This window comes from Sceloporus undulatus, chromosome 1, assembly GCF_019175285.1.
Source record: "Sceloporus undulatus isolate JIND9_A2432 ecotype Alabama chromosome 1, SceUnd_v1.1, whole genome shotgun sequence".
NCBI lineage: Eukaryota > Metazoa > Chordata > Lepidosauria > Squamata > Phrynosomatidae > Sceloporus > Sceloporus undulatus.
Window position 1 is genome coordinate 273,843,186 of NC_056522.1, and position 21,007 is coordinate 273,864,192.

The window sequence follows — 21,007 nt, forward strand, 5'->3', positions numbered from 1 at the left end:
TTTTTTGCCTAGTCTGAATCTTCCAACTGTTTTTATTCTTCTTTACTGCCTATTTTGGCATTCCAGTTGCCTATTAGTTGGAAGTCCTGCGTTGATGTGTTTTCAAATTCTTCATGGACTTCTTCACAGAATCTCTCAATTTCTTCTTCCTCTGCCTCTGTGATTGGCACATATACTTGGACTGTGGTAATATTTACAGGTTCCCCCTGAAGCCTTATTGACATGATTCTGTCCACTGTATCCTTTGACTGCTTTTGCTATATCTCTGCTTAGTATGAAAGCTACTTTGTTTCTTCATGTCTTTTAATTTCCTGAGTTGAACTGTGTAGTTTTCTGATTCAAAGCTGTCCATTTCTGTCCATTTTAGCATGCTCACCCCTAGTATTGTTATGTTTATGCATTCCACCCCCCCCCTTTTTTTTACTGTGTCTAGCATTCCCTGGCTCGTGCTTCTCACATTCCTACAATTTGTGTAGTGCTTCTTCAGTCAAACTTTGCATTGTTTGACCTGTCTCCAGTTTGTCTTCCCGTCTTTCAGTCCCTTTGTGCTCTTGTTAACACTCTGTTGTGATTTTACCCTGTTGCTCCTTTCTATCTCTCTGTTTGTGTTCTGGTGCTACATTCTATTTTGTTTGGACTGTCTCATCACAAGGTTTTCTTGGTGAAATGATCTCTCAGTAAGGTTCACCTTTGCATTCTTTTACACAGTGCTAACATGTGTTAGCTATTCTCACTATGAGATCCTTTCTCAGTGTCACCCAACACTACTGCTGCTGCCCAGTAACCATTTGCCACTCTTTTTCATGCCTCACTTTGTCTCTACTGAGTTATTTTTCCTCCTCGAACTCTCAGTTCTCCCTCTCCTTATTTTCCTTCAGTCCTTCAGTTGTTCCCAGTCTGTTCCTCCTTTTGTCCTACCTTCTTCTTGTTCCTTTACTCATGATCTTCCCCCCTTTGTGCTAGCCTCTGGTTGTTTCTTCCCTCATGTCCTTTCTCCCTTTATTTCTACACTTGTGGTCAGTGAAGATGCCCCTTGCTAACAGAGTATGAACCGTAATAGTAGAGCATGAACCATAAAGGTTTGGCTGCCAACGTGATTAAAAATGAGCATTATATGTTTATTTTCCTATAATAAATTATTCCTGGTAAACACAAATGAAAAAAAACACACCCTATTATAACAAGATGTGTAGAGTAAAAAATTGACAGCTTTGAAGAAACCAAAATTCTTTTCAAATATAGGTCATATGTTTTATTCTAAAACACAGGAAAAATCAGTTCAGAGAGGAAAACAACAATAGGAAGTAATTTTATTTTCAGCTCTTATGTACTACATTAGGCACAGTGAGGAACTGTTTTAGTTGTACTCAATTATATAAGGAAGACCCAAGTTTAAAATACTAACATTCAGAATTTATTAATTCAAATAATAGAAAATTTAATTAGCGTATATACTCAACTATAAGTTGACCTCATGTATAAGTTGAAGGCAGGTTTTGGAGCCAAAAGTATGGATTTTGATATGACCCATGGATAGATTGAGGAAAAAACTTAAGGGGCATAACGAAGACTCTAAAAGATGAAGCAAAGAAAAACAATGCCAAAGAACTTACAAAATTCCAGCAGGCATATGTGTTGGTGCTCACACTAAAGCTCAATGGATGAGAGAGTAGAGGGAGGTCAATGCTTCCAGGACAGATTACATTCTTGCCTTTCAACAGGGTTTGTTTCTTTTTTAATAAGAGTTACAGTACAGTATCTACACTGACCCATGGATAAGTCAACTCAGGTTTTTTGAGTCAATTTTTTGATTAAAATTTCTAGACTTATACATGAGTATACAGTAAAAAGCATTTAGTTTCTGTTGAAAAATTCTGTCTATACAACTTCTCTTAAAGCTAAATTTTGTGTGATCTGGTGCAACAGTTCCTATGCAATATAATGAGTGGATTGTATATGTGGCTAGGACTGCATGAAAGTACACTGAAAGAGAAATTTAGAATGTAACTTTGAACACTGTAGATTAATGGCATAAACTTTCTTTGCAAACAATCATTCAAGGTGCTTTCTGCAGCTTTTCTAAAGATTCTAATATTTAGCATCTTTTACTAACTATAGTTTCCTAAATGAACCACTAGAAAAGTACAGTATAGTGGTGCCTGTTCTCAATTCCTATTAGATTCCTGTCTACTAAGTGTGAGCCAGGATTGGAACTTTCCATTCTCTGAGATATGAGAAACAAATCTGTGACCAGAGATTGGTCAGAGCTATAAGCAGCGGGGAATAAACTGAGGTTGTTGGCCCCATATGAAGTCCCCCCTATTAAAATTTTCTTCAGTTCCCAAATTCCTAGCTTTGCATTAACTTACAACTTCAGCTGAGCGTTTAGAAATAATTTAGATGTCCAAAGAAGAAGAAGAAGAAGAAGAAGAAGAAGAAGCAGCAGCAGCAGCAGCAGCAAGAGAATGTGAACATAGCAGATATAAGTGGTCTAGCTGAGAATGATTTTCAGTGTTCCACACCACAGTGCTAGACATTTGAGGACTGAAGGAAAATTTCATTTGTGAAGACAGAATTCTTATTGGAGGGGCACAGGCCTCATTTTGCCAGCCCTCCTGTAGCTACACCCAAGTGGTGGGCCCATGAGATATCACAGGAATGATTTCTTGTGATAGCATAGGACCAAAGTAGGGGCATATTCAGAAGTAGTTTAGAATGGTTACTGTTTCAGCTGACATTGAAAATGGGCATAAAGGCAATCTGGGTAAATGGGCTCAGATTTGGGGTAATACCAAGCTAGCCAGGTAATAGAGCAGTCCAAAGCTGTTGGGAGAAGATCATTTTTGGCATTTGGGCAGGCAACAAAAAGTGCCCAGTAGCTTCAGCAGCATGGCCCTACAGCACTGATTGCCCTCAGACATTTTTTCCAGGCCATATATTGCTGCTTGTGTCCACGACATTCTGAGAGCTTTTTCCAGACAAAATTCAGACAAAAAGAAGGGATTCAGACAAAACAAAGATTCACAAGTCAGTATCCTTATGTTCTAGTCCTAGCCTTAGCTCAAATGGCATGATGGCTCCACATGAGTCTCTCTTTCCCAGTCTTGTCTCCAATGTATTGGCTTTTTGGTGCACTAATGTAGCCTAATTATCCTAAAGACACCAGATGCCATCTGATCTTGGAAACTGAGCAGGGTCAAGACCTGGTATGTATTTGGATAGGAGACCACCAACAAATATTAGGTGCTGTAGGCTCTATTTCACAGGAAGGAACAGACAAAGTCACCTCTGAGTATTCCTTGTGTAAGAAAGCCCTATCATTGCTAGATACTGGCCACAATCTGGCTTGTATAAACAGAATGCATTCTCATTTCATTCAGTGGGTTGAACAGCATGGAGCTGTTGCATCCATGTCCATCTTGTGGGCTTCCCTTATGCAGCTGGTTAGCCAGTGTATGAACAGAAACGTTGACTAGCTAGACCTTTAGTCGATCTATTTCTGTTCATATGGTTTAAGTACTCATAACTCAATGGTGGATTGTTGACTTTTAAGAAAATACAAGTTTGTGAGTGAGCATGTGTACACAAGCACACACACACACACACACTCACTCACACTCACTTTTAGTGAAATACTTTTCCCCATAGCAATAGCTTGTTTTTTTAAATACATAACAGCTTTTGTTATGATTGATGGTGGTCTTTCGGTTTTCACTGAACCTTGTCCCTAAATGTACTGATTTGTAAACCGCTATCTTCTTTAATCTGAAAAAGAAACCCCTATAAGCCATCAATAAAAACTTGAAATGTGACAGATTTTCTGTCCACATCACAGAGAAGCCATTTTTAATCTATCCATGACTGTATCATGGATGAGCCTCAGTATATCCTTGCCATACTATGATTATATAGCATAATATTAACTTGCCAGAAGAGATCTTTGAATCAACATTTGAAGCATCCATCCAAATCTTTGTGGCTTGTGGCAAATGCTGATCAGGTGGTATAGGAGAAAGGCATCTGGGCCTAATGGGCAAGTGGATTGCACTTTGCTTGTGAATGTCATGCTTTCATATGCTTAATCAACTACAGAAATCTACCCAAGTATATTTATATTAAGTGCATGCATTTGGAAATATATCTTAAAATATCTTGTTTTATATTAATTATGATATCACCGTAGGCCTATAAACACTGAGTAATATGTAATACTCTGGCAGTATTGGTTGTGAAAGCTGGACAGTGAAGACATCTAATAGGAAGAAAAGCAACTCATTTGTGATATGGTGCTGGAGAAGAGTTCTAGGGATACAGTGGACTGCTAAAAAGACAAATAAATGGGTCCCAGAGCAAATCAATCCTGAAGAAGCTAAGACAACTAAACTGAGGTGGTCATACTTTGGCCATATCATGAGAAAACATGATTCACTAGTAAAGACAATAATTCATGGTAAGGTAGAAAGCAGAAAGAAAATAGGAAGACTACATCCCAGATGGATAGATCCAATCAAGGAAGCCATGGCCCTGAGTCTACAATACCTGACCAGGGCTATTGATATGGTGACTTGGAGGTCTCTCATTCACCATAAGTCGAAGTTGATTTGATGGCAAATAACAATTGGACCACAATAGCAATAGATGGTTCATTCTAGTTCAGGGCTTGGCCATATTGACTGTGGAATTCCGGGAGCTGTAGTCAAAAGAGGAGCTTTTTCAAGCTCTGTTTCTAGCCTGTGTCCCTTTCTCATATATCTGTTTATCTCATTTTCTTATGAATATATAGGGTTGTTTTTTTTTAAAAAAATTGAAAACCAGCATGAACAATCACAGTAAAATAGCTAATATTTTCAAAACAAATTTTCTTTTAGAATTTACCTTTCCAAATGTATTTTGCAGGCAAACATTTTCTCCTATATATGAAACATTTACTTCTAATATTCCCATATATGATGCAGACAAGAATTTTTGGGAAGAGCAAATGGTAGTGGATCATGAAATTTTGGTTCACTTATATGCCCAGGTGATGCTGATCAACTCAAATAATATCAGAATTCTCAAAGATCAAATTCCTCAAACATCACTAGACTACATTTGGAATTTTCACGGGTTAATCTTTTGAATGGCTTTAATGGGAGACTATTGTTAAGGATCTGTGAGTTGTTTTTTTAATAGAATGGGGGGATATATTTTTATAACAGTTTTAATGCTGCCTGTGTTTTGTACCTATTAACATTTATTTGCACATCTTGATGGCAGCTGCAAAGATGCCATCTCTTTCTTGGTCTGAGAAGTATGTCATTTCTGGATGGAAGTGAGATTTCTAGAAAAGCTCAAGTTTTTCTTTCCAATTAACCATTTAACATTTTATTATGGGCATCTTATTCTGCTAAAGGTGTTGTCCGTAAAGTGCATCTTATAGAAGACATTACTCACTATTTGGGAAAGTTATGTATGCCGCTTTTAATAATAGTGGAGTTTCAATAATGATTCTGGTACAGGGTTTGTAAAAGATTTCAGCCTCTCATGTTGTGTAGTTCAGCAAATGTGAGACAAAGAGCTATTTTTATTACTCACTAAAGGATATTTGAGCCCAAGTCACAAATTTCCCTGTAAAGGTGGGCCTTGCCGTCTGTGTTTAGAAGATGGCTCATAGAAGCTTAGTTCACCAATTTCCCCTTAATTTCAGGATGACATTAGATATTTTTAACACTGTGTTTTGAAAACAGAAGAGTAACTAAGTGGAACTACACTAGGAGTTGCTATGGATCCAAACTGCAGATGACAGTAGAAATAAAGTCTAAAACATGAGACAGATTCACTTTAATCTTGAGTGTGCCAGTAGGGTTCCCTGAGTGAAAATTGGAGACATCTCTTGTCCCTTTAATGACTGTGTAGAAGAGGGCATTACAGCAGGTGTTGCTTGTTACTTGGTTGTGTTATGAGCAACACCTTCCACACAGCCATTATAGACAGGAGGCATCTCCAGTTTTAAATTATGGTAACCCTATGGGCCAGAGTGGCAGGGCTCATTTTGCCTCTAGTCTACTAAGCAGGCTTGCCCTTGACTGCAGCTAACTATCATAACAAGTCCATGCGCATAGAAAGGGTTGGATGCAGATAGGCTCTTTTTAAAAATTAATTAATTTTTATTAAGAATGTGGACAATACAACACAAACATGAACTGAACCTAAACTGACATACATCACAGAAAAAGAAAGAAAGAAAGAAAGAAAGAAAGAAAGAAAGGGAAGAAAAAAAATTCTAACTAAATTGTCTCAAAAAGATAGGTTCTTTTTGGACATAAATGCACCTCTTTTCATGGAAGGAATCAAGATCTAGTGTTTGCTGTTTTCCGCTTCCCTCTGAAGCCTGTCTCATGACCTCTCCTGGTTCTCCAGAGGGTCTTCTAACATTCCCAGGCAGCTTTTCAGGAAGTATTTATTCTTGAGAGAAATTTACATTTTCTCTTTCTTTTGTGTGTGTGTGTGTGTGGTAAATCTACTTTCACTTTGCTGATTATCAAATGTGTAGTATTACAACGGAAGGTGACAATTTGATTGTCTTCAGTTGCAGAAACAAGTAACTTTATATTCAGCAAGGTGTTAAATAACAGCACCTCGCAGTACTGAATGCTCCTGGCAATATAGTTTGGCACCTATATTTAACTGCTTTGATGATTGTGTAACTTCTGCTGAATCAGAAATACTGTGCCTGCTCGAAATGTGTTTTTTTAAAAGACTTGCATGATAGGGTTTAAATTAAATTAAAATCTACAATTGGATTACAGTAATCATTGGTCTGAATTTTATTGGTTAGTCCCAAGTAGAGTAGACCCCTGTTGCATGGTAAATCAGCAATTGCACTGATTCAGTGTTGGAATTAATCTAGTTGGAATTAACAATAGGTTTCTGGTTTCTGGTTATTGTTTCATTTTAGACCAACGTACTGATCTGATGCTTTACCATAAAGTGTTTAAATTTGAAATCAACAATTTGTTGCCCTATATGGAACAAAAGGAAACTGCTGAAATGGAGAATTTAGGTTCTGAAAACAATATACGTAGATGAGAAAAAGTGCTTTCTAAATAACAACAATGGTATTGTGTGGTATTTTTACTTTCCCATAGGTGAAATTGATCTTCAGTCCATTCCCAGAATCACGTAGAGGAAAAACACATGCCAACACACCTTATGTTTACCAGGCTGGGGGAGAGGGAAGGATTTCAAATATTTTTTGAATATTTAAAGAATCTGTTTACCCTTCTTTGAAAATAAATCTGTTAAAATTTCTTTGTGAGTGCAGACTTTAAAAATACAATTGTCCAAGAGCATTGAAGGACCTAAAACATACAAACCACTTCTGTAGATCTCCAGTCAAGACAACTAGCATTTTATATCACACAGAAGCACTAATAACATTTAGCTGTGTCTTCTCCTTGTATTGTTAATGGTCTATATTTAGTTATACTTCATGTTCTGTTAATTGTTGGCAAATCAGCAAGTAGAAGCAGAGCAAAATCCTGTTGATGGGTCTGTTGCCAGTGCCCTTGTGCTTCTTCCCATCTAAGAAAACCCTCATTGAAGACTGCTTTTTATTTTTTTATTTTTGTGATCATAAGAAATCAGATATGCAGAGACACATGGCAGAGTCATACGACTTTAAAGACAGGCATGAGAGAGACACTAATACTAACTATTTAAACAGAGGTAGTTACGTGATGTAACATTATCAGGAGAAACAATTCATGAGTCAAAGCATTCCGAGGCATATGAGCTCCAGTCCAAAGAACAGGCTTAAGCTATATAAATAAAGTGACAGCAATATTATTGGCTAAATATAAACCACAGAAAATATTAACTTTCTGAAGTTCTGAGCTGTATGCTCACTGTTTCACTGGTGTTCGGTCATCATGTGTTGAGTTCTGGTTTGCAAATTTTACCCTCTCCCCTTGGGTATGAGAAATATATTAGTTTCTCCTGCTGCCTACTACCTAGGTAATCATCTCCATGTCTTATACATTGTTCAAGACTGGCACTGCCATGCAATATGGTGAAGTGAACTGCAGCAGGTGGTACTGGGAGGTGGGGGGAGAGGATAACAAAAAGTGAAAATTGTTTTCAGAAAGTGTTTTGTTGTTTTCAAGTTTTGGCTGGGGGTGGTGACAGAGGTTGGAAGAGATTTGGCCTCCAATTTAAGCAGTCAAATATTGGGAGCAACACTGACACTATTCGTATATGCTACCAATAGCAATAATAGAGGACTGTGTTACTTAAAGTAGCCAATCAGCACCGTTGTGAAATGAATCCTTGGTTACAATCCCTGTATTTCTTTGGAGCTTTGGTCAGCAGAGTGTAGTGGAGATGGCTGGAATGTTCACTGAGGAAATCAGAAAAATCAGTACCAGTTTTTATTATGCTAATCACACTGCCTCCCCCTCTAACTTCCTTTTCTGCAGCATTCTATTCTTAGTAAAATCTTCTGGGCCTCCAGTCTTTTTAGGTTCCTCATCTTGTGAGTCCTCTTCCACACAATGGCGGGCTGAAAGGGGCGTGCGGTGGCAATACTAGGGGTCTGGACCACGCAGCAGCTGCATAGTCCAGAACCCTAGTATGTAATGGTGTCGGCCTGATGGCCATGTCCTGTCCACATGGGCGCTGCCACCTTGACGTAAGAAACATACAGGATCCGCACGTCGCTGTGGGTCCATTACATCATGAGTACATCAGTGGTGCACTCGTGACATAACCTGGTCATTACTAAAAGAACCCGGAAGAACCAGGATCTTTTTACTCCAGAGGGATGTCGTGTGGTTTGGCGGCTGTGGTGTCCCTCCAAAGTTAAAATGGGTGCCTGCCGACCACCATTTTTAGGCGCTCTGTACTGTGTCAATCTTTCAGTTCTTTAGTTATCTGCCTTCCCAAACCCTTCTTTTCTTGCCCATAGATATACTCTCCTCTAGGTCCTGTAGGATGTCTTCCACAGACCAAAGGATATTTTATTCCACCTATCCCCTGAACCCCACCAGCCTTATTCTAAGTTAGAATTATTTTGACATTTCCCTAACATTACAGCAGTTTAGGAATTGGTAGACAAAAGATTTCTTGCACAAGCAACAAATACCTAGGAGAGTGAAACAGGTGACCTTAGCCTATATTCTTGTATCCTGTGTATGGGAAACTTCTCCCCAAGGTTGAGTTGATGTAATGTGGCTGAAACGTAATAATAAATGCTATCACATTCTACACAAGCTAAAGATCTGTTTGTCTTCAAGGACAGCCCCACATGTAAAACATTATGGTTGTCCACATATAAATAGAGTAATCCATGGTATGGTATGAAATTAATAATCCGTTGCTTTAGGGACTGAGTTGCTGGAGTGAATACAGTACTGATTGCTCTTATTATTTCATTTTCTTATGTATCTTGTGTCCATAGAGATTAAATGACACCTTTAATTAAACAGTAGTTAACAGTTATTTTCATAGTGCCACATTTTTACAGAATTTTGTGATTGTACCAGTGTATTTTATTGCGATTTTTTTTATTGAAACAAAGCTAACAACAGAGGTGCCAGTGATGAACAATTGAGTTATGTAGTACCTTACTTTACATACTGCTGAACAACAAGTTGTTACACTAGTTTTCTGTTCATAAATTATGTGTTAGGAGACACATGTCATAACTCCTGTACAGGCTCGTTCCAGTCACGTATGTCCCTTGTAATTGGATATCATACATTATAATTTTAGGAAGTAACTGTTTGTGCTTAAATGTCAGCTGCATTAGAGTATTACTGCAACAATTAACTATTTTTTCTAAATTATGGCTACATAACATGTTTGGCATAGGCAGAGCTCCAAATAATCTGGCACCACAATTAAGATTTCGATTTTCACTATTCCAATTAAGTCATGTTCTTTGGCTATGGGTATTCTTGGATATAATAAATTATTTCTGTGACTAGCTTGTGGATCTTTCTCTGAACAAAATAAACAAGTACCGATTCATTGCAATAAATTGAAGCTGCTTACCCTGTTTACAGTTATTGGCCTGTATCTACATACCATCATGTTTTAGTCTGACACTTTGAAGGAGATTGCCAAAATGCTGAACCTTGTTTCAGAGATGGAGTCAGCACCTTAGATCATTCCTTGAATGTTTGGGCTAAAGCCAGGAGTGGATCCACACACCCCTGACTTGGAAGCCACCGTCACCACTGCTACACCCTAAGCAGAGATGGAAGAATCATGGGGTGAAACAGATTGTACCATTCAGTGTGCAGGTGCAGCAAGCCCATTTTTGAATAATTGCCTACATATTCATCATTTTCAAGTAGAAAACTAAAATGACATGAAGAGGCTTGTGTTAGAAGATTTTCCCCTAATAAGCTGTTTTTCATTTTGCTGTGATTTTTTTTTTTTTTGTGGTGGGGTGAATGATGGTGATCCAGTTACACTTTGAAATGGCAACAATTTAAAGTCTGTATTTTTTATTTAACTTATTCTGATGTTCTTTGGTGATGCTATCTGAGCCACTTACAGCAGTAGTTCTCTCTGACCATTGGCCAAGTTGGTTGGGTTTTCTGGGAGCTGAAATCCAAAACCAAACTTAGGCAGGTTACACACCGCCATTTAGTACGTATTCTATACGTACTAGGGTTAGGAAGGGGCGGTGCTTCCGCACCCCCTAACCCTAGTATGTATAGAATACGTACAAGATGGAGGCGCCCTGTTCATACGGGGGCTGCCATCTTTACGTATCAGATGCTGTGCGTCCGGACGTTGCGAGTCCGCCCCAGGTGCCACGTGACGTCATAGAGGCGCCGCAAAAAGAAGCTCCAAAATGGAGCTTCTTTTTTGCTCTGTGCGGGAGCTGCGCGGTGTGGCTGCTGCGGCTCCCTCACGGAGCAAATGGTGCCGGTGGGAGACCGCCTCAAAGCAGCGGTCTATAACCCGCCAAAGAAAATGAAAGTTTGAGACCCACTGCTTTAGAGGAATGGGCTATAGATACCATGTGCCAAATTGAAACCATTGCAATAGGACTAGGTTCAACAAGAAAAGAGGACCAAATGTTTAGTAAACTCACTGTGATGCAACAAGATGTAGGTACCACAGTCTGTGTAGAATGTAAAGTGTCTTGGAAGAGCAACAGGGTTGTACAGTAGAGGTCCACACACTTTATCCTCTGTACTTATTAGATAGAGGTATATCATTTTTAGGGGTAGGGAGCGCAATTCTTGAAGCAAGAACCAGGAGCATGGGGCAAAAAATTAAGAATAAAGATATGGACTGGAAGAGGATTATTAAAACAGGAAGTAGACTGGATTATGATCTTTATTAAGCTTTGCAGTTATTTATCCATGAGGGGACATCAAAGAGGACAATGCTCTGTCATATTTTAAAATGTTTCGTTGGATTTGAAGAAGCATTTATCAGGTCAGGGGGTGAATTGCCTGGGATGGCTAGACTTCCATTTAAGTGGTGTAATTAATCCTTACATTCTAAAGAAGCTGTCTAAGGTGCTGAATGTATTTGGGGGATTGGATTAAGGCGCCTCGGCTAGTTCCTTTAAAGTTTGGAATAAAACCCAGAATGGACTACTGCACCACTGACATGGAAGCCCACAATTGCCCTGGAACCTGACAAATCTTTTCTTGGGAGAAGATGATAGATTGCACCTGTGGGCATTTTAAGACCCGAGGCCTAAGGCATCTGTATATGGCTTTTTGGTCTGGTATCTGTGGATTTTGTTTTGATTTGGCTTTGGTCCATTGTTTTCATGTGTTCATATCAAGATAAACACAACTCTCACAAACACAATGAAGATATTTCCTCCTAGACTTTGGGAATTCAAGATGTCAACCGAGAATTCTGAGAGTGGGCTTTGAATTATTTTGAAAGGTCTTATTTCAAGTGAAAAGTTTCTATCATGCACAGATTTAGCCAAATAGACAGTAAGCAAGCAATGCCAATCTAGGCAGCCTTCAGTAGGGTAAAAGTATCCCCAGAGGGTGAAGAAATTGTTCCACTGATAACAAATCTCTCCTTATTAATTTTATATTGACAACATTCACTAAATGAGGAAGGCCCAGAACAGATGAGTGTGAAGGAGTGGCCTGAGGCCACTCCAGCCGCAAGTAGGTTGGGACCATGGTGACTGCTTGGCTCACTCAGAAAGCAGGCTGCTGCCAATGGCCCCAACTTGCACCACCTTTTTGCTCATGTCTAAATGCCATGCCCCCAAACAGCCAGAAGCTGCTTTATTTGGCACGTCTGTTTTGGGCTGCAGTTATTGGTACATACACTAAATGCTCAGTTTAACCGAGGCAAGTGTTGGGCATTGCCAGGCCATTTTCACTCTGCCAGATCTCTGGTAAATCATGCTATTGCTCTTGATAGAAGCCATGAGTGATACTCCTGATAAATGCAAGTTACTTCCAGTTTCTTATTGACTGCTTCTGTGGCTGATTTTTTAGGGTCGGAACACTGAAAAAAGGCCTTTAGCTCCCAAATTATCCACTAGAGGGTTTTGTGTTTTTTGCCAAACAAAAAACCAATTTTTCAGGGTGGAAGTTGAAGACCTACATAGACTGTATTGGGTTTATGAGCCATATGATCCCCACCTCTAATAAACAAAACCCTGCTGTAGAACAAGTGTGGGAATCCTCCAAAGGTTGTTGGACTGTACCTCCCATCAGCTCCAGCATTCTCTCAGCATTCCTCACCATTTGCAATGGTGCTACAATTTCCCTCCCCTTGTGTCCCATTTATATTGACCCACATTGAGGAACTGAGCAGATTATTTCAGGAGTGGGTGTGCTTTTATTTTAAGATGACATGGTCTGACATAATTTTTTTCCCAGTAGAAATACCCTCTTCTAATTTAACTGAATGGATTGTCATTCAGCGAATATGTTTCCTCACATGCCCTGAAATACTTCCTTAATGCAGTGACTGTAATTTCCTCTTATTCCTCTGCTATGGTGTATTATAAGCAGATTTTTTTTTAAAGGGTGTGAAACAAATTGGATGCCTCTCCTTTTACGACTGTACCACTGCAGACACTTGTTCTAGGAAAGTGGAATTGGATCCATTTGATTGCATTTAAATTTTTCATGCTTCAGCAGTTTGGCTGGGAGCACAGTAAAGAAAAACCCCACAAGTGAGAAGAGTTTAGAATAATAGAACTTGATTTTGTGTATTATAGCAGCGCCATTTGCGTCTCTTTAGTTAGGGTTGTGTCAGCACTTCCATTATAAATCCCTGTTTTCAGGGGTTATAAGTGGCAAGAGATTCTTTTCTAAAAAAGAAAAAAGAAGTGTTTTTGAAAAAAACCAACAAAACCTTCTCTCAGGGAACCGGTCTGTCATTATAAATTTGCTACATGCAAAAATAACATTAGGTAAACTAAGAGGTGACATAAAGTCAAAACAGAAGAGTGATAGGGGAGGTGTTTGATAAAAATATGAATACTTCTGAAAATGCCAGGAAATACCGTGAAATTTTGTGAACTAAAAATGCAGAATCAGTGCCCTTCAGACATTTCATACTACAGGTCCCTCAATTCCAGCTGGCATTTTCAACAGTAAGAGACTATGGAAGTTTTAGTCCCAAAGTTCTGTAGGAGCTATAGGTTCTCCAACCATGGTAAAAATGCTTCTGAATATTTTTTTACAAGATTTAACAAGCCATTCAGATTCACAACTGTTTGTGAATGTTGATACTCACTTTTTGAATGCTGATGTTCAGAATGTGACTAATCTATGCTGTTCTGTGATTTTTCCTCCTCTGTAACCACCAAATTTTATTTGAAAGAGAATAACTGGATGGGAGGAAGGCAACTTCTTCCTCCTTTTCCTTTATGCCACTTTCCTGCTGAAAGCACCTCTTCCCACAATACTTTTACCCCTGTTGGGGAAAAGAAATGAGCATCCAAATGTTTTCACTTATGATGGTTCAAATAGCTAGAGAGTGATTTCTGGCAGAAATGTTGCACAACTGGAGGTCATGAAATCTCTCACCCCACAACCTCCCCCCGAGTCCTGTCTATACATACATACTTGAGAGTAAGCCCCATTGAAAACAGTGTGACTATGTTCAGTGAAGCTAGTAGGCATCTTGAATGTAGCATTGGCTTCATTTTGTAAACAACAAAACATTTTGTATGAAACATTTGCAGGATGGGATGTCATTTTCTAATTTCTTATTTTTAGCTCTGTGTGCCGTTTAAAAAGGATAGTTGAGATGAGCAGCTCCTGTTCAGCCAAGGGCAATGTAGTAGTGTCATTTTGACTTTTTGCCTCAGGTGGGCAAATGTCTAAGGGGAATAGTGAAAAGCAAACTCATTCTTCAAGGCAGGCATGAGTGTCCTCTTTAGAATCCATTCATTGGGGGGATATCAAAGAAAATTTGGGCATGAGTAAGTTTCAGCAATCCCAAAGGCCTGTTCTTGCTGCTCTTGGACTGATTTGTCAATTGCAAAAGAAGTAAGTAGAAGTAAGTGTCTGACATATTTTTATCCTGTTTACTCATTATGATAACTGCAGCTGAGTTGTTGATATCTTTCTCTAAAAAACAAAAAGAATATTTTCTTTTGTATCTATTTACCCGCAATAGTCATTCAGTGCGGAGAATCACATGGGGAGAAGTGCGGCGATACAATTGTCCCCTGCAAGTAAAACGCCTCCCCTCTTTAGACTGGTTTCAGCAACAATTCTTGGTCCATGGTCCTCAGATTCTATTTCTGTATTTTATTATATGCTAGGAATTGCTCACCAGTATAGAGTTTTAAGGATCTTTGTGTGTTTTCATCTTCATGTTTGTGTCTGTGGAAAGAGGATGAGCATGCAAATATATTTGTACAACTATACTTAGTTTGTAGCTTGATTCTTCAATCATAACAAAGGTTGAATTTTCTACTATTTCAATTGTTATTAAGTGTATCCTAATGGATCCTCTATTTTCTAAGACCTAGCTGTCTGTGGACATTTAATGTTTGTTTACTGATATATCTTTGTGAATGCTAGGGTTTGTGTGTCAACAAATATGCAATGGCCCATATTTAAAAAGAAAAAAGGTGTTTCTACGGTACAGCGCTCTTAACTGGATAGCTTTCCCCTCCATAACGGTCACTTGAGGAATTACCCAAAGCCTGTTTATGAAATTGAGGTGAAGTCTTTCCAGACTAATTATATTCAGCATGTAATTTCTAAACTTCACTCTGAATTTTGATTTTCAATTAACATTCCCAATTTGAAGATAATTTTCTATTTAATGTAATTGCAGGAAATAATTTATTGGCTGATTAAGACCGAGGGCCCAGCCTTCCTTAAGCAAACACTCCCTAACAAACCAGCCTTTAAAAGCCATCTCATAGCTTTGGACAGATTTAACCTATTTTTGCAGCTGCACAGTTGCATTTAATTAGGATTGTGCACTGTTATTCATTGGTGCAGTTTGTAGTTAGAATTATTCTTAAGAGACATTTTCATTTCTGGGTTTGTGTCATGATTAATTTAAACTGAAAAAGCAGCCAAAGCTTATTCCTTCTGGAAGAAGTCAGTCCTGTTTGTAATTGGAAGATGCCTACCAATGCTCAAGTGAATAGAATCCTCTTCTGAAGAACGGTTTTAAATGCAACGTTGCCTTAAAACCACTGGATATGTATTCTCAGTTTTGCTGTGCCGTAATTGGAATAGTGTATGTAAATAAGTTTTCTGTTTAAAATAAATCTTGCACCCAGGATCTAAATATTTCTGCAGAGTTGTCCCTCTGCAATACCAGAAATCATGTCACTGAGACCCAAATATGGTGGTTAGATTATGTTGCAGTGTTGCACAATTTAAGATTTACAGTTTGGACTACTGTATTATGAGACAGTAATTATTTAGCTCCCTTTGAAATGTGGAAAACATCCAGGAATCAAATCCTTTACTTATTTATACAATAAATCACTAGTGCAGATAGTGTTTACCCCAAGCTAATTGTAATCATTGCCAGTTCAATGCTTTGCACTCAGTACAGTCAAACTTTCTGCATTATAATTCTATAATAAATTTATTTATTACTAAGTAGGTATCAACCTTTTTGTAAGTTTCAAGTTCCTCTAAAAAGTATTATGATTATTTAGAAATCTGCCTAATTAGATTAGCTGTCCCTATACACTACACTAATGTCCTGCTCCACACTGTAGGACACCAAATTAGTCTTCTCAATAATTGTAAGAAATATAGTGTTAGCTGTTAAATCCTATGTGAAGCTTGGTCTGCTGTATTAAAATCTTACTGTTTAAATAAGAATTAACTTAATTATTTTTCTTTACACTTGATATTTCCATCACTGTAATATTCATGAAAGCATGTGTCAGATCTGTAAATTTAACTGTTAGTCTCAGATTTCTAGGCTCTTTAATCAGTAATTATTTGTCTATAGAAACAGTACTACTGAGTTAATCATTTGCTAATTTGGAAAATGCTCATGTGGTTTCCTCTGTTAACTGATTTGCGCATTTTTAAGGAAATTGTATGAAATCAATTATTATTAAAGAGTAATTAAGGTGGAGATTTCATTCCGAGTCACTGATGCAGTTTTGGCAATAATGATATTCTAAAACTTTTAAAATTCAATATATATAAACAGCAACATATTTCAGCTGTCATTTTTGTTGAACGATGGCATAGCGTGAAATAAAATGTTACTCTTTTCTGTTTTTACTGATACAATTTACTCTTTGGTTGACATAATTATTGTTATTTCCCAGCTATTGTGGGAAAGGCTTAGAAAGGTAAAAATTATTCTCTGTACAACAGAGACACAAGTAGAAATGTTGAATGGTTATATATCTTTATTGTGAATTCTACCCATATGCTTGCATTGCACATTATTTACCCTTTATTTGAACATGCAGTAGAAAATGAAAAATTGTTTTAGACACTTAAATGAAACTGCAGAGCACTATTGAAGCTGCACATAATTCATTCACTGAACCACTTAGTGTTACAGCCCTCTTTGCATTACAATTTTGATACATTTTTCAATGAGTGTACCTAGCTTGAAAGAAAAATAGTGAAACAGAGCACTCCTAAACATGCTGATTCAAAAATAAATCCCATTGTGTTCAGTGCTGCTTACTCTTAGGTAGTCGTTGTTCTAGAGCTTCTCTGGAACTGTTTAGCTACTGAGTTCTGTTTTCCAAGCAAAAAAGGAGCGCACAACATCTGGTCTAATGGTGAAAATAATCAAACAGGCAGTTTTTTCTTGCTTATGAAAACTAAGAGAAAATGCGATAATATATGTTTGGGAAGAAGATGCTGAGGAAAAGCAAATAAGCTAGAATAAGATGCAGCAGTTTGGTTTTGCCGGAGCATACTGGGAAAGGCAAGATTTCATCCCCTCCTCTTATCTGTACTGAATTAATTGAGTGCAAACTACTTTTTCACTTGGAACTCAGTTTGCATTAATAGAAGTAAGCAGAGTACATACCTTTCTTTCTTACAGTATATACAATCAGATCTACATGTTTGACAGTACTCTATATTCTTCCAAATCCAAAAACAAAATGGAGAAGTAGTTCAGACAATTGATGTTAATGTATACTTATAATTGATGTATACTTATAATTGATACTAATTGAAATAGGAAATAAAAAGCCCAGCTGTAGAGCACCGTCTAATCATTCACAGTAAGGAAGCAAAAAGTCTCAGAATCTGAAAAAAAAATTAGATTTATTCAAAGAGAAGTCTTCATCTAGGAATAAAACAAAGTGTGTTATCTCTTAGGAGACTATTGCACCAAATTTGCCCATGAGATAGATGTGGGATTTAAAAGTCAAAGAAGGTTGTATCACACTGCCCTGTAGCCAGGCAGTATGTAACCCATATGCAATCAGTGCTTTTCTAGGCTTCTTGAGCAGTTTTTCAAGAACGGGAAAATCCCTTGTTTGAAAAACTGTGCAAGAAGCCTGGAGAAGTGCTGACTGCATATGGGTTGTATACTGCCTAGCTACAGGGCAGTGTAATAAAATCCATCTTCGACTTTTACACCCCAAGTAAGGCAATAATCTCCTAAAACTCACCTAATCTGGTGCATTTGGTATCATGTGCAATCAGCTGTACCCACTGCTATAATGACCCCTGTCTTCCTATCACTACCCCACTTTTGGTATACAGATCACAATATTGTATTTGCTGAAAATTGTGCAGACCTTTTCTACATAAATTCATGCAACCCATTTAAGGGACTGAAAAGCACAACCCTTTAAAGATGTTACCAGCTATGTTACTTAAAAGTAAGTGGAGAAGACCTGACATGGAATCAGGTCCCTAATATGCAGAGTGGAAAAGTGCAGAAACCAAACTGTGCTGCCTCCATGTTTCCAGCATATAACACTCATCCCAATCCATTGAGCCTATTGGGTTTTCTGCACTTATTTTAGGGTGAAAAAGAAACAAAAAAGGCTAGCTACTAAAGAAATCTCTCAGGTTTTGTGCATAAGTCCCACTGAACACACTGAAGTTATGAATAATCTTTGTGGGCCCTTGGTATCTGCTGGATTTGGTTCCAGGACCCCCTGTGAATACCAAAATCATGGATGCTTAATCCCCATTATATACAGCGGTGTTGCAAAATTGTGTCCCTTATATAAAATGGCAAAATCAAGGTTTGCATTTTGGATTTTTCTGTTTGGGAATAATTTCAAACCATGAATGGTGAAATCCATTGATGCAGAATCCATGGATATGGAGGGTCGATAATACATAGCATTGCTGTGTAGGTCATAAAGCCATCAAATTTATTACATCCAAATAATTCTCCCTGTTACCTAAATCTTTTTCTTTTCTTTTCTGCATTTATAATCTGGAATGTTGGAATGAAATGCATATCTACGTTCCATTTTTTTCCTTATTTTGTAGAAGAATGTCTTCCAAGCAGGCCACCTCTCCATTTGCAGCTGATGGAGAGGAAGGAACGACCCAGGACTTAGCATCACAGGAGCAGGAAGAAGGCAACAATGAAGAGCTTGTGGCTTCCCATCTGCCTCTGCACACCATATTGCACAACAAACCTCACTCCGAGGAGCTACCTACTCTAGTCACTACAATTCAACAAGACGCTGACTGGAACAGTGTTATCTCAACTCAGCATAGAATGGTATGTCCTAGAGCAGTGGCAATTTTTGGAGGACAGTTTAGTGCTATTCTTCTTGGTAACTGTGCTTTTTAATGGTGAGATGCTCAAATAAGTTGATTTAGACTTAAAACTAGATCGTAGTTGATTCGTAGTAGAATAAGCCTTTCTCACAGAACCTATATGTTTCCTTTTTCGTTTCAGTGAAGTTAAATGTCTTTGGCCTAGAACATGAAAAGGCTCAGAGATTCTGGGAATGGTAGTTCAAAACAGCTCTGCTTTTTCCTAGTAGAAGATACTGTTGTTATGGCCTTTTCAGCAGTGATAATCTTCATGTGCTACCTCTGTATACATGCACGTAATATGTATAATACAGCTGCTGTATATTTGAACACTGTTATATGTCCAGCTGTAGAGCCATCCCTTTGTTATATTAACATGCATAAACTGTAAGCTATACCATTACAGAATTGCCCTGCTGTCACAGTCAAAGTGGTTATGAAAACTTACCCTAATTTAGGAGTATCTGGTAGTGCCACTGAGGCACAATGAGTATGAATTATGTTGATGAACCACAGAGGTGTTCATCACGGTTGTCCCCTACCTCCCATGCGGAGCATCTGCAACATGGACTGTCCTCTACACAAGGATAATATAATCATAATCTTCTGTCTCAAAATTATTTCTTGCTCCATGGTTCAGGGCATAGCAGCTCCTGAAAGTGCAAGGGTATTCAAACTGCTGATGGTAACAAGAGATGCCCTTTTTTGTATTCAAGTAAATGGGAAAGATGTAGGAGGCTTTGATAGATGTTGATATAACCTCTCTGCCCCGAATATGAGGCAGTGTGTGATGTCTGCCTGAACTGAGACAGATGTCTGAGCCAAACAAATTCAGGATACTCAACTGGTTTTTTTCTGTGTCCATTATGTTTCTCTCTTACTTTCTTCCTAATGCCATCATGTCAGCCTGAATACACTGGATCTTGGCTGATTTTGGAAACCAGGCAAGGCTGGGACTGCTTAGTACTTGATCAAGAAGTGCTACCTGAGAATCTCCAAGTAGCGTCGAGGAAGACATCCTGCCTGATGCCTGCCAAAATAATAATAATAATAATAATAATAATAAAATTTTATTTATATTTCCTGCTTCTCCCTTTGGATCGAAGCAGGATTACAACAAGTAAAAATGTCATAAAATACATATAATTCGAAATGCATTAATCAAAAGAAGAGATAAAAAGGGAGGGGTTGTTACAGTATTGCTCACAAACATAAGGATCAATTCATCATAGTAAGATATTATTCATAATCAAATTAGAGGAGATCAGTTGGATAGGCCCGCCGGAAGAGATCTGTCTTCAATGCCTTTTTAAAGGCTTCCGAGGAAGTAGTAAGATGGATCTCTTCCGTTAAGTTATTCCAATAAAAGATATCATAGGAGCTTTCTCCAAGGCTGCATATGACACATCAGGGTTTGTTAAATGAATCCTGGATTTTGTTAACTTGAGGGCTTCACAAAAGTAGCTATAGATGCAATGCTGGATAAAATATATTTTTTCCCTGTAGTTGTGTGTGGGATGGGGATATTCTAAAAATTAATTCCTGATTCTGTTAAATTCCCTCAAGATACAAATTCAGGCTATGTGATGAAAAAGAACGTGTCCCTGAATCCAGGTGTTAGGGTTTTATAAAATTAAATGTGATCAAACATACTACTTATCCAATAGATACACTTTTATGTTCATTTTTTAAAAAAAAGACCTAGGTTTTTTAAAGGGAAACTCAGAAGGAGATTAGGAAGATTTGCATTTTGATTTCTTCACATTTTCTCCAAATGTACTTCTCTACTTTTTTGAAAAAACAAAACACCATGTAACTTC

At 38.0% G+C, this 21,007-nt stretch overlaps 1 protein-coding gene across 9 annotated transcripts in view; it reads left to right on the forward strand.

Annotated features, from left to right (window-relative positions):
- Positions 1 to 21,007, forward strand: part of SOX6 (SRY-box transcription factor 6) — a 581,763-nt gene that overhangs the window by 208,381 nt on the left and 352,375 nt on the right. For all 9 annotated transcript variants that reach the window (XM_042446808.1, XM_042446810.1, XM_042446807.1 and 6 more), the window contains one exon: positions 18,912 to 19,149. In XM_042446808.1, coding sequence (XP_042302742.1) covers positions 18,916 to 19,149 — 234 coding nt within the window. In that variant the 5' untranslated portion in view covers positions 18,912 to 18,915. The remainder of the gene's footprint in view (positions 1 to 18,911; positions 19,150 to 21,007) is intronic.